This window comes from Pipistrellus kuhlii, unplaced genomic scaffold, assembly GCF_014108245.1.
Source record: "Pipistrellus kuhlii isolate mPipKuh1 unplaced genomic scaffold, mPipKuh1.p scaffold_m20_p_14, whole genome shotgun sequence".
Lineage (NCBI taxonomy): Eukaryota > Metazoa > Chordata > Mammalia > Chiroptera > Vespertilionidae > Pipistrellus > Pipistrellus kuhlii.
Genome location: NW_023425449.1, coordinates 31,738,607 through 31,753,554, shown reverse-complemented (window position 1 = coordinate 31,753,554; position 14,948 = coordinate 31,738,607). Strand labels below are relative to the sequence as shown.

Genomic DNA, 14,948 nt, shown 5'->3' with positions numbered 1-14,948 from the left:
CCAGTTCTACATCCATTCCTTCATCCCACTATAGGCCAGAAAATGTTGATAATAAAGAAATTTTCAAAATACTTAGAATATTTTTTAAAGAGAAACAAATAGTGTTAACACATTAGATAATGAAAATATAAATATAAATATAAATATAAATATAAATATAAAAAAAATATATATATATATATATATATATATATATATATATATATATATATATATATACATGCACCTAGACCACCAACCTTACCTTCCAAGAAAGCATTTAGGGAACGTAGTCAGTTTTCTTTTTCTGTCTTTGATCAGATTTCCTTGTTTGCACATCATTTTATAGAGTTTCTCACCCTGTTCAGAGATCATTACCCAGGTGTCTTGCTCCATTCCTAATTTTAAACCTATCAAAAATGGAACAAAGGACAGGTAATGGAAAAAGTCTCTTTATTCACGCATGCCTTTATTAAACAACCTTTCATTGCATGCCTGCCATGTCCTGGGGCTGTGGGTAAGAGCTCTGTACTACAGGGGCCTGGTGTTCAGGAGATTCAAGGAGACAATAGAGGTAAGACGCCCAGGGCCATTTGGCACCTTTGTGCAAGCTCTGCCTCAAAGGTACATGCTTGGCCAGTGGAGGAAGAACAGCTGTATGGCCCCTCTGTCAGGAATACATCGGAACAATTGGACAGGGACAGCCTAACAGGAAAAATTCTGATACAACAGGGACCCATTCAGAGTAGATCCATCATCTGAGAAACTTTCAGAAAGGCTTCACAGAAGGGCCTGTTTGAATGCGGAGCTATGAACAGGACTCGCAAAGAGAGAGAAAGGCGTCATGAGAGCTAATTGAGGTGAAGCAGCCCTGACAGGGAGCCCTGGGTTTCGGTGAGAGCACAGGAGATGCACTGGTGGATTAGGCAAAGTCCTTGCTCAACTGCAGTTCAAGGTCCTTCATTACTTAGGTACCGGGGAAACATCTGTTTTATCAGGAGGGGAGGAGGCTGGGTAGTACAGGAAAGAAAGTTTTGTTGCTTTGGAAACTAAGCTCAGAGGATAAGCTGAAAGGGACAGGGTTTAGAAAGAGGGAGATCACTTAGGAGGGACATGCAAACGTTCAGGCAAGTCGGTCCCTACAATAATAGGAACACAGTTGAGAAACAGCTAGGAGGTGGTATTGGGAGGACACACCAACAGGTCAATTGTACGTATGAAGGCAAGAGGCGAGGCAAGAAAATCAGGATGCCTTCCAGACTTTGGACATGACAACTGGAAAGGAAGTGGGAAGCATAGTGGGCATGGTTTCAGGTCAGGAGGAGCCCAGCACTGACCAGGTTGACCTTGGACCTTCAAAGGGAGTCCAGGGGTCAGTGGAATGCGTTAAATATGAAGCTCAGGAGAGCGGACAAGGCTAGACATAAAGATTGAGAGCTTGGCAATGCAGAAGTGGGAGTTGATCTGGTGGGAATAGATGATCCAGGCAAGGAATCTAGTTTAGAGACCAGTGCCAAAGCAGAATCCTAAAAACACTTACATTTAATCAGTGGGACTTTCATGAAGAATTATTGCAGAAGAAATATTTGAGTTATTTTAGTCTTCTAGCTGTAGAATTTCGTAGTAACATTTTATTTTTTACAATGACAGGAGCCAATAATGTTTGTCAGTATAGTGAATAAACCATTAACAATTGAGTCTATTGCTTGGCTAGTGTGCTCAGTGGTTGAGCGTCGACCTATGAAGCAGGAGTCCCGGTCAGAGCACATGCCCTGCTTTCTGGCTCAATGTCCATTGGGGAATGTGGAGGAGACAGCTGATTAATGAAAATCTCCCATCACTGATGTTTCTATCTCTTTCTCCCTCTCCCTCTCTGAAATCAATAAAAGTATGTTTAAAAAAGAATTGATCCTATTAACATACACATATTTCTTTCTTCCCCCTCCACTTTTTTTTTTTTTTTATGGGGTGTGTGTGGTTCTTGGGCATATTTACATACATAGCCATTCTGAAAAGTAAATCTTCAATTTGATGAAAATTTCAACTTATTTTTAAATAATTTTCTATATTTGAGTAAACTGCTGGATCTAACAAAACTTAGGGGCCCATTAGACATTCAAAATTTTTGTCTTAAAAATTACCATCTGGTTCTTCCTCCAACACCAATCAAAGGAGTAAGCATTTAAAAAATGCTTTGGAAATTCTTAACACAATTGTGTACTATGGATATTTTAATCAAGGTAGAAAATTTATACATCTCCAAGGGAAAATAGCTGAAGATGGAAAGGGCTCTTTGTGTTCCAAAATTTTATCACCAGTGAGACGTTTTATTCCTAGATCTCCGGGGAAAAGAATAAACACTGTCGTGTTTCTTATTGATTATTTGATAAAGAAACTGGTAGTTACACATTTCTATTTCCTAGCTGAATTACAGAAATATGGTTCCTTGCAGACAACTGAAGATTGCCAGACCAAATACCTCCCACAAGTCTCCCTAAAAAAAAAATCAAGCAAATTTGAGCTAGGCCTACCTCATGTGAACAAGCTCTTTATTGGGTTATGTTACACAATACTCAGTGCCATTGTAACATGTTTTAAAAGTTAATATATATCCAAAGTGCCCGCTTCTATAATTAATACATATTTGGAATGTTCAGTGTTCTACTAAATATGCAGAGAACAATTGTTGGAGGCCCTACAACACTGCATATTGTTGAAGCTCGTCTCTTCAAGGAAAACTCTGTGATGATGTTTTAGAAATGGCAAGAATAAAGTGCAGAGAAAATGGAACGAATGTTAAAGCAAGTGAAACTATTGGCTGTAGACTGACATCAGTGTGCCCCCATATCCATATGTGAAAACCTAATCCCTAGAGAGATGGCATGAGGAGGTGGGGCCGCTGGGAGGCAGTTAGGGCATGAGGATGGAGCCCTCATTAATGTGAATAGTGCCCTTAGAGAAGAGACTCCAGAGAAATCCCTCTCGCACCCTCCACCTTGTGAGGTTACCGCAAGAGGCCTTGTGTGAGGAAGTGACCTGTCATAGAACACAGCGTATGCAGGTGAAATGACCTTGGACTTGCCAGCCTCCAGACAGTGAGAAAGAAATGTCATAAGCCACCCAGCCTATGGCAGTTTGTTTTAGCAGCCTGACCAGACTAAGACACTATTTAAAAGACACTACCAGTCACAATACAACTATTTTGCTAATGACATAAGGTTACTTTCTTATTTTAGTAATAATGTTGGAAGCTTACAAAAATTATTTCAGCATGGGGGACTGATATCACATGGAAAATTCAAGTAAGCATTATATACCTTTTTCCTTTCTCATAACTTTTGCCCATTCTCTGCTTTTCTGCTAACTTAGAGATTCACCAAAGCACAATAGTGCCCAATACATATACCCACTTTTTCGTCTCTCTCTTTCTTTCAAAATGGCTTCTAACCATTCGTGTTTCTCTTCGGGTGTTTTCGCCATACACACAAACCATTTGTTTTTTGCCGTGTTATGTATCTTCCATCCATTAACCACAATGTGCCCGCTGCTATGGAAGTCAGCTGGAAATTAAAGAGCAAAGGGGAGTGAGCAAATGTTATAGATAATATTATTTCAATGCAATTGTTCAATTCACAAAAGTTCCAAAAACAGCTGAATTCAAGATATCTTTCCTTTGTATGCGTGTGCTGAAGAACAAAAAATATTTTAAAATTTAACACAATGTTAATATATTGAGTGCAGTCAGTGCTCAGTTGTGGAACACATCTAACATCCATCACCCCTCACAGGCTCTCACTCCCCTACCTCTGACACAAATACACTGAAGTAAGCATTTGATGCCCATCCCTCCAAACCTGGGTGATGACATGTCTTTATCTAGCGTCCCCGTTTCCCATCAGCACAGTAACCAGAGCAACCAATACAAAATTCACTTTGACTACTAGGGCAGATGGAACAAATGTGGACAACCACGTCATCTGAAGAAAAGGAAGGAAGTGAGACACAGGGAAGAAAACAAAGGGAGTTGCTGAGGCACCGGGGCAGAGGTTCCCCGGGAGACGGGGCCAGTAAAGGACAGCGTGGAGGCTCCGGTGTGCCTGCCCCTCTCTCACGTCCTCCCACCCCAACCACAATGTGGGATTAAAGAATGTTCTCTTGAGCACGCAGGTTACTGAAGCCAGAGAGCTGTTCACATTTTAAGCAGGTAGCATTTCTTAGTGCCACTAAATGGTCTCTTTGGAAAGCCTTAGCATGAGTTACTGCCACCTTGTAAAGACTAACATGCACACCTGCCATGGAGAGAGAGCCTGCTAGGTCCCACATGTGATTGTGGGATAATTTGCAATCAAAGGGATTTGAAATGTGTTTTTTTTTTCCCTGTTCCTGATGGTTCCGCACCTCCATCCCACCATCAGCCAAAGAGGATCGTCTCCACAGTATGACTTGGTTCCCAAGGGAAGTGCCCTGTCTCAGGCACCACCCCAACGTGGACCGTGGTATGTCTTTTTCCCTTACCTGCGGCAGATCACTATTTTAATAACTGGACAATTTGTGAGGACACTAATGATAAGATGGAGAAATGGCACACAGGTGAGCATTTGAAAGCCTGTGTTCCCAACAGATCATAAACCCTCTTCTCCCTTCTGAGACCCAGGGATGACATCAAAGGTATGTGAGAGGGGTTAGCTAATCTGTATCCCAACTCCATGTTTAGATTGAATATTACAAAGACATTTCTCTACATTGGAATAAAAGTCATTTATCAACAATTAATTATTTTATATTATTTTGTCTTTTAGGAGCATACCTTTGAAATTCTAACTAAAATCTTTGGGGAAAGAGTGATTCAATTTACTAAGCATTCATTTTAGAGATTTTTTTTTTTCAAACAGAAAATAATTAACTTACTTTAACTTCATTTTACATAATGTTTGTGACTGATCATAATTTCATTAACTTACTTTTAAAAGTCCATACCTTCAAATGTACAGAGCAAACGTTTACTATCTTTGTGAGATAAAGAACTTAACATTACACAAACCACCTCCATCCACAACTTTCCTATATAAGCAAATTGATAACTTGTTTATATTAATAACAGTTATATGCCAAAATAAATCTAAGGTTTTCTATATTCTACATTAAATATATTATAGGAACACAATGTCACATATATACTTATAACACATAAGATCACTTAAGGAAAATCAATTCATCCATTAAATATTTCTGCATTCACACTCACTAGATTAGGAACTGTGTCTATAATATTCCTATTCAACTATTTCTTTATATCTGTGTTTAAGGTTAGTATGTTTCAGCCAAAAATATTTTTTTTTTTACAATGTCTTCCCCTCCCTCTAGCCTTTTTCCTCTATCTAACAAAGTATTTCTAAGCTCTAATGCACCGCACAGAAATTATTCAAGTGAGAAGTCTATCTTATGAGGGAGTTTACCCTTGGCCTTTGATTTTAAATCTGCTAATCACTTACCTGTACCATCATCCACATTCTCCACTTCCATCACCTCTGTATTGATCCGGCCACGAAAAAGGTACCGATGTCCATCTGCAGATGTCTTGCTATTCTTCAATCGTCTTATAAAGGAATGAAATTGCAAAATCATTATTACCCTAGTTAATGCAATACAATGTTGATGCAATATAACTTAAACAAATCTTTGTAAAAGAGAGGCTGATTCAATCAATGACATCAAATGTTAGGCTCTTAGTATTTTTACTTGTGTTCTCCCATTTATAATAGCATTGGTGCATTATAAGATGTGACTTCTAGTTTTTTGTTTTTTAATAAACTAAAGCTCTGGGCTCAAGACAATATATAGGTGGCAGGGTAAAGCTCAATATAGGACATCAAAGATACCTAATCACATGCAAACAGACACTAATAGTTGGTTGATTTCTTTTACCTTCATTTTTCAGTAAATAGCTATTAATTGCCATTTTCCCAATTCCTGGTAAAATTCAGTTAGTTCTTATGACCCTTCTGCAAATAAATTGTCTCTGCTGGAGGTTCTTAGGCATTATCCAGCTAAAAGTATTCTCCCTATATTGTTTATATGATATGACTAGAGGTACATTGCACAAAATTAATATATGGGTAGCATGGCCTGGTCAGTGATTATAGCCAATTGGGGCCTTCAGGTTGCCTGCCAGAGCCTCCCTTTCCCAGCTGCTGGATGGGGCCTTCCTTCATTCTGTGCTGCCCCCTGGTGGTCAGTGCACATCATAGCAAGCGATCAAACTCCCAAAGGGACAATTTACATATTAGGCTTTTCTATATATAGATAGCTGTATACTTGTTGAATAAGTTTCTTAATACATTTACAATCCTTCATAAAAGTAATATTTATTTTCAAAATAGTCCAAAAGATTCCAAAATGTTGCATGCAGTGGGTCCAGTATTGGTCTTTAATCTTTAAAAATATGTAATACAAAGTAAGAAAATCCAGGTTTACAGATGAACATTTGTAATAATGCCTTAGATCACATGTGTCAAACACAAGGCCCACGGGCCAAATCCGTCCCGCCAGGCCTTGCAATGTGGCCCACACCGCGCTGTCATCACTGCACTCCGCTGCGTTTCCATCACAATGACAGTTTATGACTGTTCAGTAAACCATTCGGCCCGCGATTTAGGCTGGATTTTAGATTTTGGCCCCTTCTCTGATTGAGTTCGACACCTCTACCTTAGATCATTATGTATGTTTACAGTTTAATCACTGAACATTCACAACAGATTGCTTTAAAAACTGAGTCTTTTCTGCTAAATTGAAAAGGAAAGATTGTAAGGAATGATTCAAGAGGATTAAAGAATACCTAATCACTCAAGAGATTTCAATTGGCCTGGACTATTCAAGCTGACTTACTGACACAAGTCTGTCTAACAATTTAGTATGCTGAGATAACTATTCATTTACTGTCTAATACAGTTATACCTAGCAAAAGTGAAGCTGTAATTGTATACCAACATCAGTGTTCTCTCTTCTCCTCTCCTTGGTAGATACCTGCCATGGAATGGAAGGGGTGGATCAGGGGGGTGACACAGGTATCCTCACAGTCCCTGACTTCCTTCTTTGGAAAACAGTATATATTCCTACTTATCCGTCTCAACCCCCATCAAAACGTATAGTCCTTCATCACTAATAAAGAAAACTAACTAAACTGACTGACAATTCAGCTGACTGACAATCTGTTGGCCCAGGCCTTGAGGATCTTGCACTCCTACATTCATTCTGAAAGCAACCTCTAAATGCCCTTCGTTAATAAGCCTAAATATATACTATCATTAGGAATTTAAGCCAAGTAGCTATGAAAGTTGGCATCATTGGAGGCCAAAGGTAAAGAATGCAGAGGTGACTAATATGCAGGTAACTGCATATTTTCTCAGGTAGGAAACTGTACCCTGGTGTGTTGCAAAAAAAAAAAAAAAAAAAGGATTTCTTATAAGTCAATACATCATACTTAAAACCAATCAAATTTTAAAAAGCTTAAAAACCTGGATGACAGTTTTAGTCACAGGCATGGGATCTACCATTGGGTCCTATTTTTCATAGTATTAATTTTCTTTGTGATCCTGCTCGTTAGCCTGTACAGGCTTTTTATATTCTCTTTACCTGCAGATGATAATAGTGAATAAGGAATTCTAGTCAGCGTCTGAGCAATACACTAAGTAGTACTTTAATCAGATAGACCGTTGGTCCCTTCAGAAAGTGGCTCTATTGAATTCTAAAGATAAAAAATCCATGGCCTGAAAATTATTTTACTCTATATTGTAATGTTGAGTATTTGTATATCTTGAGTCTATTATTTCCTTCCTAATTATGTGTTTCAATGGCCACTGGGATGCATATACAGTATTGTTCACAGTAACAGAAAAACTAGAAAGAACTCAAGTCCATGGACAGGAGAATGAATTAACTATTAATTAAACTGTGTTATATTCAATCAATTTAATATTATGCAGCAGTTAAGATGAATAAACTATTGCTACACAGAGATACATAGTTTAAAAAGTATATTCTATAAACCATAAGTTGCAGACAACTAAATACATGATAATACCATCTGATATACAAAGTTCATAAACAAGCCAAACTCAGCAGTCATGTTATAAGTATCAAATACTACATAACACATTCTTTTTCAATAATAGTTTTTTCTCAGATTAATAGTGTTAGAAATATAGACAGCTGGGATGCCTAATTAGCACTCTTGTTTTTAATGACTGTGATTCTAAAATTAAAATAAATTCATCAGGTCCCTGGTTCTTGCAATTACAACATTATGGAAGTTTGGAAAAGGTCCAGTTTATTCATACTTTCTGAAGGATAATTAGAGCTTAGACAGTACAAGGTAAAGGAAGTGAAGTATTCTAAAACGAAGGAAACAGATGGTGGATTCACATTACTATCATTCGGGAAAGGATGGACACACAGATTTATTTAGTGATTTCCATTTCTAAGCACTATCTATTTTGTCCATGCTATACATACTTTCAGGATATTTGCTAAACTACAAGATCTTAATTTTACAAAACTTTTTTTATTGTTTAACTTATTTAAATATTAAGTCCATGAGGCCATAAATAATATCATTATTGGTACAGTCTTCATTTGCAAAAGCTTTTAACTTAAAGGCAGATATATAAATATATATATATAAACATATATATATGATCAACTGTAATTTAAAAAAGATATCATTTTCAAGTAAATGTCTTTAATAACTGCACCTACACAAATGTGTTAATTAACTCAATGGGGAAATATTTTAACAAACTATATATATCAAATTATGTTATAAACTCTAAAAAAACTTACAATTTTATTTTTCAATTATACCTCAATAAAGCTGGAAAAAATAATTACACCTAAACAACTTGAATCACATTACAGTTTTTTAATGAGTTACACACAAAATTAACAGCCTACATCTTTATAAAGCCTATTTCTATTAACCTCAGTCTTTCTACCAAAGACAAGGAATTTAGAAGAGCATACTAGAAAAAAATAACAGGTCCATTTTCACATTGGTAAAGGGCAATGTTTTAAAAGCTTACTGAGACACAGATGACAACAATTTAATTATCTTTTGGCTCTAATCCTGACCTGCCTGGTCCCTTTCATCAAGGTGCATGGCATCACTTCATTAAAACAAATGTTTCCAAAATACAGTTAAGAAAAGCACATAAAGGCTCAGGAAATTTCTCAATAAATTACATTTTATTATTTTGCTTAATCCACCTTCAAAAATTTCCTCCAAAAGTCCAAGAAAATGTCCTATCAAACAAGTAACTTATGAAGAAAAGACCAAAAAAAGCATCTATGTTTTAAAACAAACAATTACATCAATAACTTTGGTTGGGTTTCATTCAATCATTTATTCACTTATTAAACAAATACTTTTTGAGTAGCTATTACATGATAGGTCTGCTCCAGTCTCTGGGGAAATAGCAATAAAAAAGCAGCAATACCCTTGTTCTCATGGCCCTTGCAGTCTCATCTTGTAAAGGTGGCAGAAAATAAGCAAATAAATAATGGAAAAAATATCAGCTTACATTTTCCAGATATTGATAGATTGGCTGGGAGGCTGCTTTGGATGGGGTGGTCAGGAAAGATATTTCTGAGGAAGTGATATTTAAATGAAATCTAAAAGACATGAAGAATCTGGCCACACAAACGTTGGAGGGAAGACCAAATAGGAAGGAGAAATAGCCAGTGCACCATTAAAGAAATAGTGTTCTTTACTTCCTCATGGGGTTGTAACATACAGCATAGAGAATATAGTCAATAATCTATGTATATAAAAGCCCAGCAATCAGAATGGTGGAACAACCAGAAGAACCAAATGACTGTAGCAGCCAACCAGCCTGATCTGGGCCCCTGATCCATCCCCAACATCTCAATGGGAATGGGGGCAGCCAGCCAACTGCCTGCGGCCCCTCCCTTTTGCCAGCCTGGCTTAATGGGACCCCTTTGGGGCAGGCAGGCTAGACCCCACCTGTGCATGAATTCATGCACCATGCCTCTAGTACTGTAATAACTATGTATGGTGCCAGATGGGTACTGGAAATATCATGGAGAATGCTTTGTAAAGTATATGATTGTCTAACCACTATGCTGTACACCTGAAACCAATACAAGATAATGTGAAAGGTAAACCACAATTGAAAAAAATGTAATTACATTTTTTAAAAATGAAAATAATTATTGATGTCCTCTCCTAAAACTGCTCCTCTCCAGTTTTCCCAACCATTTGTTTCCTTGATTCTAAAACCTAAGACATAGCCTTAAGTGCTATCTTTCCCTCATCTTCCCACATCAATCCATTAGAAAATCATATTGATTTTGCATTTATATCATTTTAAGTTTTAAATGTATATATATTTTATTTTAGAGAGGAAGGGAGATGGAGAGAAAAATAGAAACATCAATGATGAGAGAGAATCATTAATCAGCTGCCTCCTTACACCCCAAAGGGGGGGATCGAGCCTGCAACCTGAGCATGTGGTCTGACTGGGAATCAAACTGTGACTTCCTGGTTCATAGGTCGACACTCAACTGAGCCACTTCGGCCAGGCTGATTCTGCATTTAAAACATACAACAAACTTTCCACATCTTTTCATCTACCCTAGTCCATTCAGTCCACTAGCATCTCCTTCCTGGGTGATAGTGGCTGCCTCCTAACTGGTCCCATTTACCGCTGCACAATTTATGCTCTCAATTTTTTACAAAAACAAAGACATGAAAGTGTTTTAAGAAGAAAGAAGTGCTCAACTAAGCTAAATACTGCTGAGAAAAATAAATGAAGCCTTACAGAGTAGAAAAGGGATCACTTCCTTAAAGGTCAATCAATGGTGACTGACATGAGCAGCTTGGTGGAGCAGAGAGGAATGCTTACCATCAAGATTTCAATTTTTAGAACTGTTAGAGTTGACAAAGTAAAGGGATGCCCACAGGACAGGTGGCTCAGGTATAATGAAGTAGAGTATTCCTGCAAGGTGAATAGTCTGCAGACTTTCAGGTCCTAATGCTGAAGGGATCTTTTATATGAGTTTTGAACACAGCAAAATGGTGACCAAGAAAACACAAGAAAGTGGTACTAAAGCAATCACTGAATTCATGTGTGGCAAGTAGGTAAGAAGTGTTAAAAGTAAATAAACCAAGAAAGCTACTAGGAAGGAAGGACTAATGGCATGAACTTCACATGTGCTCGAATTCTTAAAGGCAGAGGAGAAAAGGTTGGGAAGCAGCATTAGAAAATAAGGAAGACACACCTACCTGTTCTACAGAGTCTGAGGTAGGGGGGTTAAAAATAACAACAAAAATCTTTCCTTTAGAAGGCTCCTGGGGAAGTAGTGGCATCAAATGATAGTCACATTTCAGTTCGATTTTATTAAAAAAAAACAAAACACTAGAGATCTGATGCACAAATTTGTGCATGGGTGTGGTCCTTGGCCCACTGGCTGACAATCAGGCCAATCGGGGCCATGGGAGGTTGGACAGCCACAGGAAGTTGGCCATGGGAGCACACTGACCATCAGGGGGCAGCTCCTGCATTGAGCATCTACCCCAGGGTGGTCAATGCGTGTCATAGTGACTGGTCAACCAGTTGTCCTGGTCGTTCTGTCATTTGGTCGCTGCATAAGCTGAGTATGTGGGAGTTTCTGTAACTATGAGATTGTGAGTTGCCCCAGGACCACAGAGGGAAAAGTTGAGCCTATGAGATGGATAAACAACTTCTGAAGTGTTACCTGTTTATCCTCTTACCTGTGTTTTCTTTTGCAATACACCAAAAGATTATCAAAAAGAAAAAACACCCGTTCTTGAATGTTTCCAGAAGAAATCTTCAGTAAGACTCCACACATCAGCATTTCAGTGCAGGTGTCAGTAATGTTGGACCCCTAAGTCAGGAAAAATGGAGATAATGCCTGATTACTTTCTAGAGACTTTCATGTGTAATTCTTTTTCTCTTTAAAAGCATTTGTTTTTATTTCAAGATGCAATATATGGAAAGGATTAAAGCTCAAACAGCACAAATATTTATACACTGAAGATAGGTCTCCTTACTTTCCTCTCCTCCTGACTGGTCTGAGACTACACAACTACTGATAAGAGTATCACCCCAATAAATTCAACAAAAAGGTGGGGGGGGAAGAGATTCTGAATCTTTTTGCAAATATATATATATATATATATATATATATACACACACACATATATATATATATATATATATACTGTGTTTCCCCGAAAATAAGACATCCTCTGAAAATAAGACCTACTTACAGGTTTCCTTCTGAGTGAAATATAAGGCATCCCCCTGAAAATAAGGCCCCCCTAGGCTAAACATGAGAGATTTGGTCCACTGATTCTGAAAGAAATGGAGTCACAAGAAATTCACCAGGAAATTCAGGAATTGGATTGTTATGATGATGTTCCAGAAGATGATGACATGATTGTCACTGAATAAATGAGTAAATTCTAGGATTCACAGTTTGTCTGGTTTGTGTTGACAACTACCATACTATCATACCATATACAGGTAATAAATTTCCTTTATTTTCATTTAACAATAAATGTGTACCGTATTCTTCTTCATGGAAAAATAAGACATCCCCTGAAAATAAGACCTAGCACATCTTTGGGAGCAACAATTAATATAAGACACACTCTTATTTTCGGGGAAACAGGGTATATACATACATACTTAAGGCATCTATGATACATGTTTCCTATGTTCTTTAAAAGGGAAATTATTTCAAACCTGAACAGGAAGCTAAAGATTATTAGAGAACATCAAATAGCAGGATAATAAAACAAATCCTGGACTCTAAATTGAACCAGGCCAGAATCATTGTCATTAATCAAAAGAGCTGAGAGTATCCTAAAATAGTATGAAGGCACTAATCATTATATTTGCATTTAATTATCATTCAGCCCACTACTAGTACGTATCAGACAATGTCTTAGACACTAGGGACCCAGAGTTTGAGACATGACCCCCACTCCCAAGAAACACATACACTAGTGGAAGAAACAGAAATGTGAATGCAATTATATACTATGTGATCACTGCAAGAATAGACCTTTAATAAAATGAGGGTTGATATGAGTGAACGGTGATGAATATCAGGGATGGCTGTGTGTGTTTATAATCATGTGTGTTTATAATTAACGACATGGTTCATTCCATGTTGATGTTTCAGGTACAATTATTCTCTAGTAATTTTCTTCATTGAATTTATGAAGCACACGATTTAAATATCACCTTCCACTAGAGTTGAAATTGGTCTGAATAGATGAACTTCAGTCACAGACTGGGGCCCAGAGGAGCCCATTTTGGCAACACTGCCCACCAACAACATATCTTCTTGTGGTGTGTATGCCACGCCACAAGATCCAGCAAGAAAATAACAGTTCCGAATCTAATTTGTGAAGAAGCTGAATAATTTATCTATAATTTGAAACATATAATCAGCTGTCGATTACTTATACAGTCAGGATACATGAAAAACTGTTAAGTCTCATGCATCATTACAGAATTTAATGGAGACACATGATAAATTTTATGAGCAGACATTTGTTAGGTGCCAAAGTATACTTTCAGAAACTGACAAGAGCCAGAAAAGACAATTAGAAGCATGTGTATTTATTTTTGGTTTCTTTCCCAATTTCCAAACCTCTTCAAACATTAAAATCATAATTTATGAAAAACTGCAATAACAAAACAAATCTCTTCTCAAAAGAAACAATAAAATATAATATTCTAAACCAAATTTGGACTTTTTTGAGAGGGTGTGTTTTTTTCTATGTTAACAATTTATCTCAATATAAGTTACATAAGGGTTCATTACTGATTCTTTGCAGCTATGAGATGGCAAAAAACAGTATAATAGGAAGCCATGCACTGATTATCTGCCCATTTTCAGCTCTCTCTGCTTAACACCAGGGACTATCTCACTCATCTTGCCAACTGAAGGATGAGTGTCAGCATCAGAAAAACACAGACTAACTGCATAGAGGAATCATAATCCAAGGAAAGATGAGAGATGAAAGAGTGCTTGAAACCTTTTCCTTCGTATACAATGCATTGCCAGACAAAGATCTAAGAAAGCGGGACCCATTCACAGCAGAAGAAAAGAATACTGACCAGAACAACAAGTAGATGGGTATTTCATAAGAGAACAGTTCTAATATCAAAGGAGTTTCTTAAGAAAATTAATGAAGCCTTTGAACATTATTTTAAAAAAATCTTTCAAATCTACTATGGAAGTCAAATATGGAATAAAGCCTATCACATTGTTTTATTATACAATGCTGTCTTTAAATGTATGCACTCTCAAAAGAAAAAAAAAAAGACTCAACATTTGAGTCACTGTTTTTGAAATTCAAATTGTTAACTGAAATTATAACCTAAATTCTATTATATATTAGGTAAAACAAACTACTAATATAAATTTTCATTTTACTAAGATAATGTCCCAATCAGATTTACCCCAATTCCACATATTGTGAAATTTTTATCAGTTTTTATGTGGATTTACTTTAAATGTTGTTTTCCCACACCATTTATCCTTCAATAACAAAGACTATTTATATATATATTCTACCTCAAGGCAGACAAGCTGTGTCTACCAAATCACCATGTAGAAGGGACAGAAAGAAACAGGTCTCACCATAACCCTGGAAAGACTCACAGTCACAAAATAACAAGAGAACATGACTTGAAGTCAATACCCTTTCTGACACAAACTTAATTAAATGTAAGCAGCAAACAGGTTCCAAAAACAAGAGGTGATTTTAAAACGATCTAGTAGCATTGCATGTCTCCTTGTAAAAAGATGAGCAAGAGGTGTCAAATTTCGATTGTGTCTTTTTACTTTCTAAGACACAATTAATTATCTTGAAAGTTATTTTTTCCAGCACCTTCATATATTAATAATTCACT

General features: G+C 37.0%; 1 protein-coding gene across 1 annotated transcript in view; it reads right to left on the bottom strand.

Moving 5' to 3' along the window:
* PREX2 (phosphatidylinositol-3,4,5-trisphosphate dependent Rac exchange factor 2) overlaps positions 1-14,948 on the bottom strand; it is a 208,729-nt gene that overhangs the window by 124,371 nt on the left and 69,410 nt on the right. The window contains exons 7-10 of the mRNA XM_036437097.2: positions 11,768-11,901; positions 5,472-5,575; positions 3,390-3,539; positions 245-389 (exon numbers count right to left, since the gene is read on the bottom strand). Coding sequence (XP_036292990.1) covers positions 245-389; positions 3,390-3,539; positions 5,472-5,575; positions 11,768-11,901 — 533 coding nt within the window. The remainder of the gene's footprint in view (positions 1-244; positions 390-3,389; positions 3,540-5,471; positions 5,576-11,767; positions 11,902-14,948) is intronic.